The 20,906-nt window shown below is 41.0% G+C and overlaps 1 protein-coding gene across 1 annotated transcript; it reads right to left on the bottom strand.

Annotated features, from left to right (window-relative positions):
- Positions 1-562: 562 nt before the first annotated feature.
- tspan13b (tetraspanin 13b) lies at positions 563-20,569 on the bottom strand. Its single transcript, XM_077590382.1, has 6 exons — positions 20,332-20,569; positions 10,727-10,894; positions 7,826-7,906; positions 4,275-4,388; positions 3,993-4,103; positions 563-2,203 (listed from the first exon to the last, which is right to left on the bottom strand). Exons 1-6 carry the CDS (start codon positions 20,392-20,394, stop codon positions 2,129-2,131), a joined length of 612 nt encoding a protein of 203 aa, XP_077446508.1. The 5' UTR covers positions 20,395-20,569; the 3' UTR covers positions 563-2,128.
- Positions 20,570-20,906: the final 337 nt, after the last annotated feature.

The following is a 20,906-nucleotide window of genomic DNA, read 5'->3' as shown; positions in this document are numbered from 1 at the left end:
ACCTTATTCATCCCGTATTCGGGAAATTTTGTTGTCACAGTAGCAAGAGGGTGAGGATGCAGAAATAGGAAAGGCATTTTAGACATAAATAGATAGGTAATAAGTAAGTTAATAAAATGTATATAAAAAATATATAAATAAATAAGCGTGTTGCTGAAATATATATATATATATATATAGATATCTATATCTATATATATAAACATATATATATATATATATATATATATATATATATATATATACACACATATACACATACTTGTGCATACACATATATACATACATACACATACATATATATAAGCACGTATATACATACACACAAAAAACCTAATGGTCTAAATTCACCAGCCTGTTACCTGCAACATGGTTCCTCTGACACCAATTGATACAATACCAATTATGATTATTGATATGATACCAATTACCTTTAAAAAAATCTTAAATTGCACAATTTATACCTAACAGTAGAAATATAAAATGCCTCAAGGAATAAGAAAAATATAGATATGTTATGACTAGAATTAATAATTCTGGAATGAGCTAAACAAAACATAACTGTATTTTACTCCTTCAGTCTTTTATTGTGTTTTGACAGTCTTAAGTCTCATAGTTGATTTACAGAATTCCCAGTGCATGTCTATATTTACAAGTCATGCAAAAGTTGCTAAATAAACAAGATGCAGTCAAAAGCAGGATAAGCTGGTAGAGTGTGAACACATTTTCTAACAAACACACATCACACAAACTGTACAATATGCACTCCTTTCATTCCTTAAAGCACTGTCAGACATAGACATGGTTTAAATAATATAAATCATAATGTAGATTTGTGTGGATTATTGCATTCAGCGTGACTCATTTAAGAACACAATACAAGAGAAAAAAAACATAGTGCAGCTCTGTTAATACTTACCGTATTTACTCGCCTATAAGCCGCCCGCGCGTATAAGCCGCACCCTGAAAGTCACCTTGAAATTTTTGAATGTTACAATTTCTCGCGTATAAGCCGCCCCCCCTAATTCCCAATTTTAACCTCCATATTCATGGTTTTATAATAGTGAGTACAAATGTGTTACTTGGAAGGGAAAATCTTAGGAAAAATCATCACAAGTGGTATTTCTGAGCTACTATATGAATCAAAAGCACATTATTAGGGTCAATATCATAAGGAAGTTAATATGCCTCTCTTTGTAAATGCAAAATATCAAATTATTCAATTTGAAAAAAGAAATAAGTCTATCTAGATGAGAACCTGAACCTTCTAATTACAGAAATTACAATTTTCTCACCAGAGGTTTAAGATGTTGTGGCAACCATATTGCTTCTAATGTCAAAATATCTAAATTTTTTCGATGGTTCATTATACTCCAATAGTTGTCACTTTTCGATTAAGAAATACAACGAAAAAAAATTAATATTAGCCAGTTAGCTTAGCATTGCGATGTTCTTTGATAGCGCTGGGACTATACAATGAAAAAAATCTAAGTGGAATTTTGTTTTAATTCAAAATCAAGGCTACTCGCGTCTGGCCAGTCAAAGCACGTTTAACTAGGTTTAGATGGCAGTGCCCCGAGCGAGCAGTGACGGGAATTTTTTTTCACGTTTTATGCAAGATACGTACATTTTTTTCTTGAATTTCATTCATAGACATCAAAATAAATTAGCGTTTTATCTTCTTTATATTTTGAAATAATGACCGTATCAGCATTTGCTTGCATCATGATGTCCCGGCGCACGCAACGACGCCATTTTGTTGAGACGCCATGGTGTCATGGCGCCGTCAACTTGCAGTTTTTTTGCATGTCGTGTTTTTTTGCATGTCGTGTTTTTATACGCATATAAGCCATACCCTCGTATCAGTCATCATTTTTTTTTGTCCGACAAAAGCAGCTTGTATGCGAGTAAATACAGTATAAAAAAAGCAAACTGTTATTAACAAAATGTCTCTAACAGTGTACTCAGTTTGAATGTAGTGAGAGTAAGGAGTAGTGAACTGATTCTCCAAAAGAGATTTCAGTCGCAGAGATAATGGGATACTGCCTACAAAAAACTAATCACATTAAATTCGAATAGCCTGGTATTTACAGGTATAGCCCAAAGAAAGGTCCAGAGACTGATGATTTCACAGGAATGCACTGGGGTTCGCCCGGGGGTCTTTCTGGTTCCTGTAGCGATATGTAAGCCACACACCCAGAATCTGACAGAGGCACAATGAAAGCCATCATTTGTGAACCGTTACAACAAAACCAGACAATTTGCGCACAGCGTCAAAATAAGAGGATACCCTCTAATGTACAGGTGTCAAAGTGGCAGCCCAGGGGCAAAATCTGGCCTGTGGCATCATTTTGTGCGGCCCGAGAAAGTAAATCATGAGTGCCGACTTTCTGCTTTGGGATTAAATTCAAATAATGATTGATGTATAATATATTTCCTGATTTTCCCCTATTTAAAACAATAATTTCACATTTTTAATCCAATTTTCTTCATTTTTGTGTTCAAAAAGCATTTTGTAAAATCTAAAAATAAATATATAAAAATATTTTCAGTTTTCCACTTTAATATTGCACATAATAAAAAATGTTTCATTTTGAAATGAAAAACAAATGATTAAAATATGTTTTCCCTTACCAAGAAAAAAAAGCTCAAATAAACATTGTTTTGGATCTATAAAAAACTGAATATTTAGGGCTTTTGATCCAGGTCTTTAAATCTGATAAAAAAATATATATATTATATCTAAAATGTTCCGGCCCACATGAAATCGAGTTGACGTTAATGCGGTCCGCGAACCAACCCGAGTTTGACACCCTTGCTATAATGGCACTCCGTATATTTTATCAAACATTTCAAAACGAGAATTTCTCAGTGACTTCACTCCCGAATCAGAAACTTTCACTTTAAGGTTTGCATACTTGAGGTATGTTAAAGTGAGTTATTGAAACAGCTAAAGGAAAATATACATAAAAGTTCCTGTTCTGAGAAGTGTTGCCCTGTCAGCTAATAAATACAGTCATACCTCGTCATACGACCGCTCGTCATACAATATACTCGTCTTACGACGGAAATTTCGATCGAATAATTCGCCTGAGATATGATCAAAATTTCGTGATGCGACCAAGCCAGGTGGCCATGGCACTGTCTTTTTTTCATCTCTTTCGTGTATAAAATATATCTACGAGCACTGGGCGGACTTTGCTTTTCCACACCCGTTTTTCCCCCCACGTTGGTCTACATTTACATACCAGGAAAACAACAATGGATCGGCAGAGTTTTGCAAAGAAAAGATCTGGAATATACACGGGGAAGCGGCAAGTTCCAAACAACTCTTGATGCGTTCGTTTTGAAGACTCCGGCGGAACGTCCGGTTGGGGTCAACCCGTTACAAAGGTAAAAAAGATTAAAACTAAATTACAATTCAGTTTTGTGTGAAGTTACATTAAACATTGAGTGTCTGTATATATTAATCCAAGTTAATTTAAATTTGTTTGTTCGTTTACGAGTGCCGTGGATAAAGTCCCCCCTCGAACACCTCCCCCCGCCTCCGTGTGTATGTCGCTGTCTATATCCCCGGCGAAATGCGTCTAATTTTACTTCTATTAAACACATTTTATTACTATTAAACCACTCGTTATTTTTTACTTTGTCAATATATGGCGAATTAGAAGAAATAAAACTTTTTTTCCAATCCAATATCCTGTTTTTAGTGTTTTTTCAGAGGGTTGGAACGAATTAATTTGTTTTCAATTCATTTCAATGGGAAACGTCCGCTTGAGTTACGAAAAGCTCGTCATACGATCTCGGTCTCGGAACGGATTACAATCGTATGTGGAGGTACCACTGTATATGAGCACAATAGCATGGTTGTGTTGCCAATTTAATATCAGGGACCAAAGCATATCTTTATAATACAGCGAAGTCCAATCAGTCGAATTCAGTAAAGTTCAGTCACCTCTTTTCATTTTTGTTAAATGTCATCCAATGCTCACCTCACTGAAACTGAAAAAGAGTCCAGTCCCTCCTGCAAAACGTAGTACTTCATCTGCATGTTCCTGGATTTTATCAGCACAAGGCAAACATGAGTGATTGGGAAAGCAGGTCTGCAGGAAAAAAAACAAGAACTACCATTAACAACCCAGATAAGCAGAGTGGTGTTTATGATTTCAAAAATGCACTCCACTGCAGTCTTGGATATGATAAGGAATAACGTTAAGAGGAAAACATTTAGTTTGACTTGTTGCTATGTTGGTGGAACAAGAACCCAAACATACAGCATCACAGGTGGCGTTGAGGTCAACCTGTCTGAAGCCACAGCAGTTGAGGCTCTTCTCCACATCCTTCTGGGTACTTTGCGAGTTATTCCAGCCGACCTCTAGCAGATGATCCTGGAAGTAGAAATTAACATTGGTTCTTATTAATGATATAAAAATAAAGTCAGATGGCTAGCCTTTCATCCATAAATTCACACTTTGGTGGTGTTTTCAAATACAGTAATCCCTCTCATATCGCGGTTAATGTAGACCAGACATGGCCAATGTTCCCTCTAATTTTTCGTTGGTCTGAGCAGAAAGACAACCTCCCTGAGCGCACTGAGTACCAGTGTGAGCGACATCATCGGTACTCGGATGATTCGACTAAAGACGTTTCGCCGACAGACGGGCAGGTCGCCGAATGGACGTTCCGCCGAAAGTTCATTCGGCCGAACGGAGGTTTCGCGCGCTCGCCGCACCCCCGGATCGTGTGTGTACAAGTTTTTCAACCTCGGCCCGTGGGCCATATACGGCCCGTTAGGATTTTTAATCCGGCCCACCGCCGGTGTTGTCCAAATTATAGTAAAAATCAATGTTAGTCTACCATCAATGGCAGCCCGGGAATAAGCAATCTTGGGCGGGCATGGCAGTCCGGGAATAAGCACTCTTGGGTGGGCAGATGTAGCAGAACCGAGCCGTAAAATGACAGCAATCGGGTCAAATCCATCCTAAACCAGCATTTAATGATTAAATACAAATACTGGAGCTCTTTGGACATTAGAACCGAGCCCAGGGAAGTGAATTCCTTGGTAAAATGTCGCGATGATATCGCGATGGAGGCAAAAAAACGTCTAATACGTCCATTCGGCAAACGGCTCAAAATGCTCTCAAATTCGGTCAAATCCAGCCCAAAACAGCATTTAATGATGAAATACAAATACTGGATCTCTTTGGACATTAGAACCGAGCCCAGGGAAGTGAATTCCTCGGTAAAATGTCGCGATGATGTCGCGATGGAGGCAAAAAAACGTCCATATACGTCCATTCGCCAAACGGCTCAAAATGCTCTCAAATTCGGTGAAATCCAGCTGAAAACAGCGTTTAATGATTAAATACAAATACTAGTATTTGTATTTAATCATTAAACTAACGATTAAATACAAATACTAGTATTTGTATTTAATCATTAAACTAACAAATGTTCATGTATTTATTTATTAACTTACTTTTACCTATCTATTTATGTCTAAAATGCCTTTCTTCCTATTCCTGCATCCTCACCCTCTTGCTACTGTGACAACAAAATTTCCCGAATACGGGATGAATAAAGTTATCCAATCCAATCCAATCCATCGGCGACCTGTCCGTCTGTCAAACGTCCGTCGGCAAAACGTCTTTAGGCGAATCATCCAGTCACGACATCATCATTGCTCGCTATGGGCACACCAGTATCACACCTGCCACAAGCAGGTGCATGTCAATGTTCCCTCTAATTTTTCATGTAAAACATGCTGTAAAACACGAAAAACATAAGAGTGGACAGAGCTACTGCCACTGGCTGCCGCTTAAACGGCGCCATCATGGGGAAAGGGGTAAAAAAACAAAAAAAAAAACCTTCCGATTTTTTTTTTTACTGCGCGCCATATGATTGCTGCTGCGCAGAGAAGACGAGAGTAGTGCGCAATTGCGCACGCGCGCAGCTTAGAGGGAACATTGGACATGGCCGTGGTAAATGAAAAACCGCGAAGTAGGGTCGCCCTATTTAAAAAAAAATGAAAATAAATATATATGCAGACGCTCCCCTACTTACGAACATTCGAGTTGCGAACAACGGTACATACGAACATGTCTGCGAATATGGCATATGCCGAAAAATGTTCGGAAAGAGATGCTGTAAGTTCGTAAGTTAGATTTTGTATTGCGCGCCTTTTTCCGGGTAGTGCTTCTTTCCGTCGCTAATACCGACGCTTGGTGCTGTGAGAGGGAGAAGGCTCAGCAACATGTCGAGGAGGAGGAGGAAGAAACGCCTATTCCTATGAAGAAATTCGCTCATAGATAAAGCCATCGCAGTCTTTGAGCAGCAAGACCCAAATATTGAACGTTGCACAAAGGTTGCAAATCAATTGAATGATGCCATACTCATCATTTATGATGAAAAAAAGAAGAAAACTGTGCAATCGTCGTTAGATCGCTTCTTTCGGCCAGTTTCTAGTAAATCCTCCAAGGAAGATACTCATCAACCCTCATCTTCTTCTCCTCGACCCTCAACTTCTTCCTACATTGAAGTTATGGAGGAGGAAGTAACTTTTGAAACCCATTCCAGCGACGACGAAGACCCTCTCATGATATAAAATCCTCCTCCTCCTCCATCATCTCCTTAAGCATCGAGTACATCTTCCAAAAGTAACTTAAACTTCATTTTATTTATCTTATTACGTACATGTACATACTGTGTGTTACTTACACAAGCCTTAAACTTACTTATATAAACCTTCAATATACTTATATAGGCCTTAAACATAAATTATAATACAAAATATAGCACTGAAGCAACTTACGAACAAATTAACCTTACGAACAATCGCTCGGAACGTAACTCGTTCGTAAGTAGGGGAGCGTCTGTATATATTTTTTTACTTCAGTGGTCAGTCCTAGTAGCAAGCGGAGGACAGGGGAGTGGCTTCCGCTTACGAGTTTCAGCGTGGATTTTCACATTTTTATGAACTTACAAAAAAAAATTCCCCCAGAAAAAAAAACACGTTGTAGTGAAGCCGCGATAATCGAGGGATTACTGTATAAAGCACAGACCTCTTAAAGGGAGAAACAAGGTTATGATCAAGTGCATCCCAGCGGAAATAATGTTATTTAACAATTTTGGGGAAAAAATGCAAATTGTCAATAAAAGTTACAATGGGAAGAAGACAAAATTGCTGTGAGCAATCATTGGTGTCAGAACTGTTTTAGCCAATCAAATACGACCACAGTGGCGTACCTCTAGTTACAAATGTCTCAACGGGAAAAAATGTTTCTCTGGATACCAAAAAATTTTTTAAAGTGCAAAATCTCAAAAATGCAAACATCCGCTGAAACGTAAATATACTTATTGCATCCTGTATTTTATTTTCAAATCTTAATGTTAACATGCAAATGTCTAGATACCATTGTGTATAAAATAAAAAACAATTAAAATGAATAAAAAACAAGTTAAAAAAAGGGAAAAGTCTCAAGATCGGGCGATATGGAAAAAAATGTATTTAGGCAATCTGAACACGTATGACGGAATAAGAAAGATTTTCTTTCCTCTGATCCAAAACAAAAAGTGGTTGTTAACCCCTTTTCTTCTTTTTTTTCCTCAATGAAATGCAATAATAGCTACTGTATTGAGGTTGACACAGAAGTAAATTTACCTTAATTAAAACCAGATTTTTTTTAACTGGCGCTTATGGCAGTCTGTAACTGCCACACTCGGTGGCTTTCCATTTTGGGCATATTAAAATGCATTCCAAAGTTTAGCTTATTTGTCAGGCTACTTATGTCTGGTATACAGGTACGATTAATTAATTTCACCTCACCTGTTGCTCTTTGTTGATGGCCAGACAGGCACTGGAAACAGAAAACTGGACAATAAACACCATGAAGAGAATAATCATGTACTGCGTCAGAGTCAAGGAACAAGCCGACAATTTTTAAACCATTTTGCGTGACGCCCAAATTAAAAAAGAAAAAAAAAGCAGTTGTGTATTGAATTTAATAAACTGCGCAGATACAAAACACCACTTTGACCACAGAGAAATTTATGATTTTGCTGGGGTAATTAATGGGAACATTTTGTGTCGTGTTTTCAAGGTTTGGAAAAATTTTGAAAAAAAAAACGTGCATATCTTGCATAAAACATTAAAAAAAACTCACGTTCCCGTCACTGCTTGGTCGGGGCACGGCCATCTTACCTAGGGCGCTGCCGTCTAAACCTAGTTAAATGTGCTCTGACTGGCCAGACGCGAGTAGCCTTGATTTTGAAATAAAACAAAATTCCACTTTGATTTTTTTTGTTTTATTTCTTGTTCGAAAATGACAACTATTGGAGTAATATGAACCATTGAAAGAATTGAGATATTTTGACATTAAAAGCAATATGGCTACCACAACATCTTAAACTTCTGGTAAGAAAATTGTAATTTCTGTAATTAAAAAGCATCAGGTTCTCATCAAGATCGACTTATTTCTTTTTTCAAATTGAATAATTTGATATTTTGCATTTACAAAGACAGGCATATTAACTTCCTTGTGATATTGACCCCAACTAATAATCTGCTTTTAATTCATACAGTATCTCACGAAATACCACGTGTGATGATTTTTCTTAAGATTTTACCTTCAAAGTAACACATTTGTACTCCCTATTAAAACCATGAATATGGAGGTGAAAATTGGGAATCAGAGGGGGGCTTATACGTGAGAAATTGTAAAATTCAACAATTTTAAGGCCATTTTAAGGATGCGGCTTATCTGCGCGGGCAGTTTATATGCTCGGACGGTTTATATGCGAGAAATTATGTACAGTAATAGTCACCTGAACACACAGATGTCCCCCTAAAATAGCCAAAACTAAAAAAAGCCCAATTTCAATTCCCCAAAAATATTCAGCTTTCAAATTAATGAGTCTTTTGGGTTCATTTAGAACATGGTTGTTGTTCAATATTAAAATTCATCCTCAAAAATACAACTTGCCTCATAATTCTGCACTCCCTGTATGATGATAAATGAATGAAACAGACAGGAAGGTGTTGCTTGCAAGACTAGTTTGTTATAGACGCTCCCCTACTTATGAACATTCGAGTTACGAACAACGGTACATACGAACATGTCTGCGCATAGGTTTTTTTTCCCCCTTTTTTTCCCCCCAAGATGGTGCCGTCACGTGGAAGCCAATGACAGTAGCTCTGTATATTCTTATGTTTTTCGTGTTTTACAGCCCTTCTATCTTTTTTTAAATTACATTTTAATATTTCTTAATACATTCCTCTTTACTTTACTTTGTACTTTTTACTTTAATGTTTTTACAACTTTCTTTGTTCTGTGAGCCTGGCTTCTTTCGGCTACTTCTTGTAGTGCTTCTTTCCGCCGCTAATACCGACGCCTGGCGCTGTGAGAGCTCACCCAGCATCCACCTTCCTCTGCCCCGTTCGTTGCAGTGCGTAAGTGCGTGAACGTATCTCCAGTGCGCAAAGAACATTTTTATCATTAAATATCTCGTGCATCCATTATTCAATATGGTTGGTGAAAAGCGAAAGGCTTCTAGTGAGGGTGGTAGTGCAAGGAAGAGGCAAGCCATTTCATTTGAAACGAAAATGGCAATAATAAAGAAGCTTGATGCGGGTGAGAAAATGGTGAGCGTTGCAGGGGCATACAACTTGAATCGTTCGACGATCGTTCGTTAAATGTTTTTTTCCGTACAAACCAGTGCAGGTTACTTATACAAGCCTTAAACATACAAATGCGCTTATATAAACCTTCAATATACTTATATAGGCCTTAAACATAAATTATAATACAAAATGTAGCACTGAATCAGCTTACGAACAAATTCAACTTATGAACAATCGCTCGGAACCTAACTCGTTCGTAAGTAGTGGAGCGTCTGTACTACCAAAATCCAAAACTGCAAATTCAGCGTTTTACAGATTGAAGACCAGAAAATTGATTCTTCAGTCGACCTACAAAAAAAGGATGGGTCCATAACTGTCCATTCTCTAATGTGGTCTCTGGCTAAAAACAGCCACATTCTTACTTAATTAATTAAAATCTTATCCAAATAATATCACATTGCATCAGCACAAATCAGTGTAGCAGTGTATAAATTCACAAATACAGTCGAACCTCTATTTACAAAATTAATTGGTTCCAAGACTTTTTTCGTAACTTGAAAATTTCGTATGTAGAGGTGTACTTTATATGTAAATTCTCTAATTCATTCTACGGTCCTCACACAACTCCCAACTAAACCCTTTAAAATTGGTCAAAGTGTCCCAATTTTGTATGAGAGATGTGAGCAAAGACACAAAAATGAGAGAAAATTATAAGGATTTTTTTAATTAATGTCTTAAAATAAATAAAGCATATGGAAATTTGCCCTGCGCGGCTGAAATATCTCTCTCTCTGCGGCCGTTATAGATGTAATCAAGATGGCGGCAAGAGCCCGTTCTACCAGGGCCGAAAGCCGTCAACTTTGTATTACATTTTAGACTTTTACGTGTGCCCAATGTGTGTGTGTGTTTGAAAATATGTGCCACGTTGCATTTTTAGTTTTTAATCGCTGAATAAGGGGAATTCAAAATAAAATAACGGATAAGGAAATGCATTTACTTTTTGGAGATTTCGTAACTTGTTACATTAGCGAACTGGTAGTATTGTGTTCATATTGGTTTGGCTTCAAATATGTAGACATCATTGAGGGTAAGTCAGACAAAGGATACAAAAAAGAGGAGGACCTGGTGGTGCTTCATAGCACCGATTAGGCCAGCCAAAGCAACAAAAAAGAGGAAAACGCCTACTCCGATGACGCCACCCACCACCTGGAAACTGGAGACAAGACCAAACCACTTCCCCCAGGCTGCGATACCGATCATCAGCAGGCTCACCATCTGCATCAAAACAGGACAGATAGTGTATGAGCCAATCTGAATACTAGAATAGAAATACAGTAATACCTTGACATACGAGTGCCCGACATACGAGCAATTTCAGATAGGAGTAAAATTCAGAGAAAATATTTGCCTTGAGATACGAGACACATTTTGAGATACGAGGATTTGAGACAGCCTCTTGGCCAGGCCGCAAGAGGCTGCTTAATGATTTCACCGCAGTGTCTCTCTCGCCGCATCTCCCTCGTGCAAAGATCTCTAAGAGCACTGGGCGCAGCGTTGCTTTTTTTCCCATGTTGTTTTTGCGTTAGTCAGTGCAGAATTAAGGGAAACACAATGGGTCCAAAGCCAGCCGGTGCAAGGAAGGGTAGTGCGAAGAAAAGGCGTATGATGACAATCAATATTAAGCACCAAATAATCGAAAAACATGAGTAGTGTACGCTGACTAAGCTGGCCCGCCAATATGTAGGGAGAAGCAGGAAGTTTGCCTCGAAAACCGCGGTGGACTACATTAACCTCTTTGCCTTAGCTATTGCACAAAAAGGTTTATATTTAGTGTAACGTAAGATTAAAACTTTTTTTTAAACTGTGTATAGGAATCTAAGTTAATTTAAGTTAAATTTAAAATTTATGTTACGTTATGAGCGCATCCATTAAGTCTTTCGCTCTCCCATCCGCGAACTCCGCGTTGTATTAAATTTCTCATTATATTATTAAACATCATAACCACTAGTTATTTGTTACTCTGTTAGTAGATGGTGAATTAGGCAGATCTGATCTGGCAACAAATAATGGCTGAAATGTGATTGGTTAAATGCTTCAATATGAAAACACACATCTGGAAGCAGTGCAACCAGGGGGGAAAGCAATGAAAAGAAGCTAACAGACCATTTGGAATAATAAGTATTGATGGACAAAATATAATATGATTCAGATATTTCTTAGGCCGGCAGAGAAGGCCTTGAAGGCCCTGACGGCCCGCCACTGCAGGGATCTCACTTTCCCCATAATAATAGATGGAATGATTGGTCTGAAGCGTCGCTTCTTCTCCCGGCGCTTTTTTCCAGCTCCGGATTTCCAGCGGCATCGAGGTGTTGCTCTTTCTGCTGCGTATTGTTCACAGCTAATCCCATGTGTATGACAGCGAAGGAATGGCTGAATGGTTCCAAAAAAGAAGTATCAGAAAGAAGCCAAGCTAACAGAACAAAGACAGTTGTAAAAACATTAAAGTATAAAGTACAAAGTAAAGTAAAAAGAAATGTATTAATAAATATTAAAATGTAATAAAAAAAGATAGAAAGGCTGTAAAACACAAAAAACAAATAAGAGTGGACAGAGCTACTGCCACCGGCTGCCGCCTAAGGGGGCCATCTTGAAAAAAAAAAGTTTGACTGTCCTCATGCTTTAAAAAACAAGAACAAAGCCCATGTTCTGATTGATTTGTTTATAACAGACAAAGGTGGTTTTTTAAGGTTGATTTGTTACCTGACATGTTTCCATCCCACGCTTAGTCCGGTGAATACAGCAATCCCTCGAATATTACGGATGATGTAGACCAGACATGGCCACAAGAAGACAAAATGAACTTAATACAAGTAAGAAAAATCCTTGCTGCTTGTATACTGGATGAGCAACCGGAAAGCCTGAATCACAAAAGCCTTCACAAACTGTTTCTTCACAAACTGTTTCATCCCAAACGTGAAGCTGTGCTTTGCTGAAAGAGGGCTTCCCTTCAAGGACTTGGAATAAAACTCCCATTAACCTGTTATTTGTTTTCATTTTTTTATATCAAGCAGAGGAACTATATTCTATACTATATACAGTGGTACCTCGTCATACGTCCGCTCGTCATACAAAATTCTCGTCTTACGAGGGAAATTTCGATCGAATAATTCGCCAGTCATGCGATCAAAATTTCGTGATGCCACCAAACCAGGTCTTTTTTGCATATCTTTCGTGTATAACAATATCTACGAGCACGGAACGATTAATTCAGACGAGTTTCTCATACGACCAGGAAACGCACAACGCGCGGGCAAAAAGAGGGCTTTCTGGGTAATGAAGTATACTCGTGCACACAACACCCATAGGCAATGGCAACCTTTCTCAGAATAAAACTTCATTACCCACAATCAATACGTGGGTAAGCTCAACTATTGTATTTCCTGTTATTCTTTCTAAGGAAAAAAAAGGCCCCGCGATCGTTCTTTAAAGACTATTTCTCGTTGGCAAGTGGTCGTGCGTTATCCTATTGTGATGACATTTGTATGCGACATTATAGAAATATTTTGAAGGGTAGACAAAAACAAACAACTCTTGATGCATTCGTTTTGAAGACTTTGGCGGAGCGGCCAGGTGGTGTCAACCCGTAGAACTACGTAAGGTAAAAAAAGATAACAAATTTAGAATTTAGTTTTGTTTGAAGTTACATTCAACGTTGAGTGTCTGTATATAGTTATCCAAGTTAAATTAAATTTGTTTGTTCGTTTACGAGTGCATTGTTGCCGTGGATAAAGCCCCCCGAACAGCCCCCCCCCCCGCCTCAGTGTGTATATCGTTCCCTTCCCCTCCGCGAAATGCATCTAATTTTACTTCTATTAAACGCATTTTATTACTATCAAACCACTCGTTATTTATTACTTTGTCAAAATATGGCGAATTATAAGAAATAAAACATTTTTTTCAATCCAATATCCTGTTTGTGGTGTTTTTTTTCCAGAGAGTTGGAACGAATTAATTTGTTTTCAATTCATTTCAATGCGTAAAAATTCAAAGAGCAAAAACAACAAATGTGACAAACCAAGTGGGTTTTTTTTCCCGGAAGCTTTTCAAAATAAAATGTGCCAATGGTTTGATGCGAGCCCGGACTTCACTCTGCCCAAGCCGGTTCGCTCCGCTCAGCGAGAAAGCAGCGGGAGGTCTCCGGGGCTCATGATGAGGCTGGGGTCCAGATTGAGGTTCTCTTGGTCAAAGATGGGCTTCTTCCCCGGCCCGTCCATGTACCCAGGCTGACAGCCGTAACACCTCCCCCCTCAAGAGTCAACCTGTTGACGAAATTGAACCACCAACTTGCCTCAACCAACCAACACTATCCTGATATAACTATCCTCCTAAACCCGAGACAGGGCATCAGCCAAAACGTTTTCTGAGCATCTTTTGTGACGAATACTCAAATTATAATTTTGAAGGACAAGCGCCCAGTGCGCCCAGATTGTGGTTAAACATTTTATCCAGAAAGACTAACGGATTGTGGTCAGTGTACACCACGACTGGAGTTGAAGTAGATCCTACATAAACATCAAAGAATTGGAGCGCTAATAGCAGAGCAAGCGTCTCCTGTTCAATCGTAGAATACCACTTTTGACTGGCATTAAACTTCTTAAAGTACGCAACGGGATGGACTAAACCATCTGGGTCCTTGTCAAAACCGCTGGCACCCCCCCTTGGATTTGGCCCCCCCTGCCCCAGTTGTCATCGAGGCGCTCAGAGCCACGCGACTGCTCATCAGCCACGGCATCGGCCGAAAGGCTTTCTCTGCAGTAGATGTTGAGGATGTCCTCCAGTTGCCGGCTAAGCTCGTTGGCTTTGTCGCACCGTGACTGAGCTGCTGCTGCCTCGGCTGCCGCTTCTTCACTTGTTCCCTCGTCTCCTTGAGGACGTGCCGAAGCTTTTCCAGCCGCTGGACTTCACCTTGAAGGGCGTCAAAATCGCGGTCTTGAATGGATGTCTGCTGAGCCATTTCCACCAGAGCCTTGTTGCTGCTTTCCCACCTGGACCGATACATCGCCGTCTCCTTCTCCAGCTTTTTTTTGTCATCTTTTTCATCTCCTGCTTGAAGGTGGCGAAGACCTCGTTGCTCTTGGACAACGTGGTCTGGAACTCCTCGAACTTCTCAGTGTACAGCGAAAGCTGCTGTTTGAGGTGGCCTTCCTGCTGATTCATCAGCTCGCACATCCGCTGAGACTCCAGTGCCTCTTGTAGCAGAAAAAGCTTCTGTCAAAAAGCAAGGAGAAACTATAGCAGATGTGAGGACTTTACCCAATGCATCAGTGGTGGATAATATTCGAGAGGTGTCCGGCAGTGCGGTTGGCAGGGAGCTGATCGAGGTTGGTTGTGAGGACCAGAAGCTCGCCTTCACGATGAAGGGCTACATTTCCCACGCAAACTACGCCGTCTCCTTCTCCAGCTTTTTGATTTTTTTGGTCATCTTTTCCATCTCCTGCTTGAAGGTGGCGAAGACCTCATTGCTCTTGGACAACGTGGTCTGGAACTCCTCGAACTTCTCCGTGTACAGCGAAAGCTGCTGTTTGAGGTGGCCTTCCTGCTGATTCATCAGCTCGCACATCCACTGAGACTCCAGTGCCTCTTGTAGCAGAAAAAGCTTCTCTGTCAAAAAGCAAGGAGAAAATATAGCAGATGGAAGGACTTTACCCAATGCGTCAGTGGTGGATAATATTCGAAAGGTGTTCGGCAGTGCGGTCAGCAGGGAGCTGATCGAGGTTGGTTGTGAGGACCAGAAGCTCGCCTACACGATGAAGGGCTACATTTCCCACGCAAACTACTCCGTCTCCTTCTCCAGCTTTTGGATTTTTTTGGTCATCTTTTCCATCTCCTGCTTGAAGGGGGCGAAGACCTCGTTGCTCTTGGACAACGTGGTCTGGAACTCCTCGAACTTCTCAGTGTACAGCGAAAGCTGCTGTTTGAGGTGGCCTTCCTGCTGATTCATCAGCTCACACATCCACTGAGACTCCAGTGCCTCTTGTAGCAGAAAAAGCTTCTCTGTCAAAAAGCCAGGAGAAACTATAGCAGATGGGAGGACTTTACCCAATGCGTCAGTGGTGGATAAGATTCGAAAGGTGTTCGGCAGTGCGGTCAGCAGGGAGCTGATCAAGGTTGGTTGTGAGGACCAGAAGCTCGCCTACACGATGAAGGGCTACATTTCCCACGCAAACTACGCCGTCTCCTTCTCCAGCTTTTTGATTTTTTTGGTCATCTTTTCCATCTCCTGCTTGAAGGTGGCGAAGACCTTGTTGCTCTTGGACAACGTGGTCTGGAACTCCTCAAACTTCAGTGTACAGCGAAAGCTGCTGTTTGAGGTGGCCTTCCTGCTGATTCATCAGCTCGCACATCCACTGAGACTCCAGTGCCTCTTGTAGCAGAAAAAGCTTCTCTGTCAAAAAGCAAGGAGAAACTATAGCAGATGGGAGGACTTTACCCAATGAGTCAGTGGTGGATAATATTCGAAAGGTGTTCGGCAGTGCAGTCAGCAGGGAGCTGATCGAGGTTGGTTGTGAGGACCAGAAACTCGCCTACACGATGAAGGGCTACATTTCCCACGCAAACTACGCCGTCTCCTTCTCCAGCTTTTTGATTTTTTTTGTCATCTTTTCCATCTCCTGCTTGAAGGTGGCGAAGACCTCGTTGCTCTTGGACTACGTGGTCTGGAACGCCTCGAACTTGTCAGTGTACAGCGAAAGCTGCTGTTTGAGGTGGCCTTCCTGCTGATTCATCAGCTCGCACATCCGCTGAGACTCCAGTGCCTCTTGTAGCAGAAAAAGCTTCTCTGTCAAAAAGCAAGGAGAAACTATAGCAGATGTGAGGACTTTACCCAATGCGTCAGTGGTGGATAATATTCGAGAGGTGTTCGGCAGTGCGGTCAGCAGGGCGCTGATCGAGGTTGGTTGTGAGGACCAGAAGCTCGCCTTCACGATGAAGGGCTACATTTCCCACGCAAACTACGCCGTCTCCTTCTCCATTTTCTTGAGGGCTAGCTGATGGGCATACTCCCTATCCTTAGCCTCACATTGCATACACAACATCTCTAGAGCAATATGGGGATCTTCCCTAACAGGTAAAGTAACATTTCCCTCTGGTTTACCTTTTAAACCAGCCATGGGATTTGGAACCCTGAATCTGGCGCCAACCAGTGGCGAAGGATCGCCATCCCTAGATAGGCCTTAAAGGTGGCCCCATCCCTGCCTACCTCCTTTTTCTCCCCCCTGCCTGATTCCGCAGAATCAGCCAAAGATGAAGAAACATCCGCAGATGCTCCTCCTGTGGGTTCCAAGTACTGTTTTGCTATTAAAACTTGGATAACCTCCTGCTTCAAATCAGCGAGCCTGGCAGTCATGGAAAGATTGAACCCCAAATGAGCGGCCAGACCCACCAGATCTCGCCTCTTACACCGGTCAAGCTGATCTACAGTGCCAAATTGAAAAAGGAACTGCTCCACATCAAAGTCCATCCTGCGAGTTACAGCGCTACCCTACACTGAATGATAGCTTCATAAATGTGCCTACCTCAGCACTGTTTGCCCAGCCTTCACCGGCCTACTGCAGATGCAGTCTGCACCACCATTTACCAAACTACTGCTGTGATAACAGATCTTAATACTCCCGGACAAGCCCCCACTTTGTTACGACTCCCCCTGATGGCAAGCTATACCAGGGAGTCGCAACTACCACAGCAGAAAGATTCAGTCAATGACGAGCCAGACACATTGCAAGTAGCCTTCACTGAGGATTTATTAACAACAATGTCCACCAAAACCAGGACTACGGGACAACATAGGGGAAGCAAAAGATATTAAAGCGGCACCCTCAAATAAAAACAGTAAAAAACCACCCTCCCAGACAGGTGTTCATATGAACACCCACAAAATACAGGAAATAAGGCCTAAGGGTGCCACTGTCAGAACTGATGTGATAAAAGTCTAGAGAGGGGAATGAACTACATGTATAAATGCAACAAACTATGTATACCCCGGGGTGTCTAAACTTATCTCAAGTCCCCCTATGCAGCCCCAAAATAATTAACTTTATCAACATAAATACTCAATATAACCATGAGTAGCGTACTTACAATACCAGGTGAAGCTGGGGCAAACAAAACTTACTTATCTCTAGACAATAAGTGCTATCTCAAGAAAGTAAGGACTCCACTGCCTCAGCATTTACAATCACATGCAGTCAGGGAGTCAAAGGCATCAAGGAAGCCAAACAGCCACGAGCCAAAGGCCAAGAGCCAAGGGCCAAGGGTCGAAGTGCAAAATAAAAAGGGTTTAAATAAGGACAGGAAGTGGATCTTGATTGGAGGAGGGATGATTGGGAAGTAGTCACAGCTGTGTTGGCCTGGGCAAGGCTTTGCGACAGGGGGGTGGAGCCACAGCTCCAGGTACCTGTGAAGAAAAGAAACCACACACAAAACAACACACCCTACTATATAGTGTACCCAGGCTGACAGCCGTAACAGTAATAATAGGAGTGGTCGTTTATCGCGGCCATGTCTGGTACACGAACAAAACCCACAAGGGCAAAAAAAACAAGTCCCAAGCATAATCACAATTATTTATCTCTTATCTCATCTAATTTTCTGAACCACTTTTATCCTCATTAGGGTAGCAGGGGGTGCTGGAGCCTATCCCAGCTGACTCCGGGCCAGAGGCGGGGGACACCCTGAATCGGTGGCCAGCCGATCGCAGGGCACAAGGAGACGGACAGCCATGCACACTCACACCCATACCTAGGGGCAATTTAGAGTGTCCAATCAGCCTACCATGCATGTTTTTTGGAATGTGGGAGGCAACCGGAGTACCCGGAGGAAACCCACGCAGGCCCGGGGAGAACATGCAAACTCCAGACAGATTGACATGACCTGGATTTGAACTCAGGACTCCAGAGCTGTGAGGCCGACGCACTAACCACTCGCTCCACCGGGCCAGCAATTATTTATTATCATTATTAATATTATAACAACTTTTCTCATTTCAAGTAGGAGGGCGAGATTGAAAGCGTTAATATTTTTTACTCTGACGGACCGGCACTAGGTAGCTCGCGGACCGATTCCGGTCCGCGGACCGGTGGTTGAGGACCACTGATTTACATAAATTGTATAAATATAAAACTAGAATGAGATTCATAGAGATACAAGATACATCCTATCAATATCTCCATGGCTATCAATTTTATCACAAAAATGTGATGTTTTTGTAAAAGTAAGTTTTTTGTTTTACTTTAAAACGAGTCATTTTGGCAGTGTTCTAACTTTGATGTCAGTTGTTCTATTTAAAGGTGAGCAAGCACCTTACCCACTTACAAAAAGGTGCAATGTCCATAAGAGTTGAGGTGAAGTCATAATGGAGCTCCCTTTGAACTCTGTAGTCAAGTGGCACAGCAGATAAACGTTAATGCAGCTGTTTATTTTCCAGTCTGTACCACAATCTGAAGTTTTTCTCACAGGCTCAACATTAAAGCCTTGTGCTAAAGTCACATCATTTGAAACATGATTATTACAATTAAGATTATGATGTCATCCAGTCTCCCCAGTTTAAATTAATCGGTCAATCAATGTAAATTGCAAGCCATTAATTAAATACTATAAAAGTAAAATAGGGCGACCTGGTGGCGGGAGTGGTTAGCGCGTCGGCCTCACACCTCTGGGGTCCTGGGTACAAATCCAGGTCGGTCCATCTGTGTGGAGTTTGCATGTTCTACCCGGGCCTGTGTGGGTTTTCTCCGAGTACTCCGGTTTCCTCCCACATTTCCAAAAACATGCATGGTAGGCTGATCGGACACTCTAAATTGAATGAATGGTGAATGGTTGTCCAATCGGCTGGCCACCGATTCAGGGTGTCCTCTGCCTCTGGCCCGAAGTCAGCTGGGATAGGCTCCAGCACCCCCTGCGACCCTAGTGATGATAAAGCGGTTCAGAAAATGAATGAATAAAAAAAAAGTAAAATAACAATAATTAAACTAAGAGCAGGGCAGCCCAGCGGTTGAGTGGTTGGCGCCACAGTTCTGGGGTCCTGGATTCGATCCCAAGTCAGTCCTCCTTTGTGGAGTTAGCAGATTCTCCCTGGGCTTGCTTGGGTTTTCTCCGGGTACTCCGGTTTCCTCCCACATTCCAAAATCATGCATGGTAGGCTGGTTGATCACCCGAAGGTATGAATGATTGTCCGTTTCCTTGTGACCTGTGATTGGCTGGTCACCAATTCAGGGTGTTCCCCGGCGCTTGCCCGAAATCTGCTGGGATATGCTCCAGCACCCCCTACGACCCTTGTGAGGAAGCGGTTCAGAAAATGAATGAATAAATAATTTAGCCTAAGCAAATGACTCGAAGATGGGATGCCAGACAAAGATAAAGAGACAGGATATCCTATAAAATTTCACTAAAAAGGGGATTTGATAGAAAATAGCCCTAAGAAGCGTATTCAGGCACTAAAAGAGCAAATAAGCAGCTTTTTTTCTTGGTCACACACTAAGCATCTGACAAGGTTCCTCGGTGAATAATTGATTCAGCAAGTGTGTGACCTCATCACAAGATGTTTTCCTTCTGTATATGTATTTCCTTCCAGAAAAATAAACGTACATCGTTCGGAACCAGAGTAATATTGTAATGACTCAATCCATATGGTGCAGTGTGTTGTGTTGGATACTTACAACATAGAGGATGTTGAGCGCGCACAAGGAGTGTTTGGAGCAGGTGAATCCAACGCAACCCATTTTGAAAAATAAATAAATAAATAAATAGGCAAAACAAAGGTCAAATAATGGTATATGAAATTAAATTTCTATAGAAAAAAACACCCCCGATGGATATTTCAGCAGTGGTGGGAATCCATCCAGCAGAACGCCCAAACTAGAAACGTCGGATCGCGTCACTCCACTCCGTCGTAACGTAAATCAAAGAACGGAAGCAGTACATTTTTTTTCAGAATAAAAGAAACACAGAGCATGGAATATAGGTTTTGTTATAAAATTCAAGGGACACGTTTTAACTAGTAAATGTGTACTTTTAAAAGTAGCATTTGTGTCACAGCTTCTCAACGAAATCATATTCAATTGTACTGAAATGTTATTGAATTTATTATTTGAGTCATTAGACTTTACTTTATTTGTATGTAAAATTTGTATGTCAATGTTGTCTTTTTTGTTATCCTAGTGGAGGAAAATGGTACAGAAAATGCAAGAATCCGTATTTTACTTTTTTCCCCCATTTAAAGATTTCTATTTTG

Source organism: Stigmatopora argus, chromosome 21 (assembly GCF_051989625.1).
Source record: "Stigmatopora argus isolate UIUO_Sarg chromosome 21, RoL_Sarg_1.0, whole genome shotgun sequence".
Lineage (NCBI taxonomy): Eukaryota > Metazoa > Chordata > Actinopteri > Syngnathiformes > Syngnathidae > Stigmatopora > Stigmatopora argus.
The sequence above is the reverse complement of the archived record's forward strand: the minus strand, read 5'-3'. Positions and strand labels throughout refer to the sequence as shown.

What these genes read in the sequence shown, in the direction of transcription:
- tspan13b (XM_077590382.1), bottom strand. Translation starts at nt 20,394, where the DNA reads ATGGGTTGCGTTGGATTCACCTGCTCCAAACACTCCTTGTGCGCGCTC. An exon ending in ACCAGGTCCTCCTCTTTTTT is followed by an intron (nt 7,907 to 10,726) that starts GTATCCTTTGTC and finishes ACTCTGACGCAG; the next exon opens with TACATGATTATTCTCTTCAT. An exon ending in CCATCAACAAAGAGCAACAG is followed by an intron (nt 4,389 to 7,825) that starts GTGAGGTGAAAT and finishes TTCTACTTCCAG; the next exon opens with GATCATCTGCTAGAGGTCGG.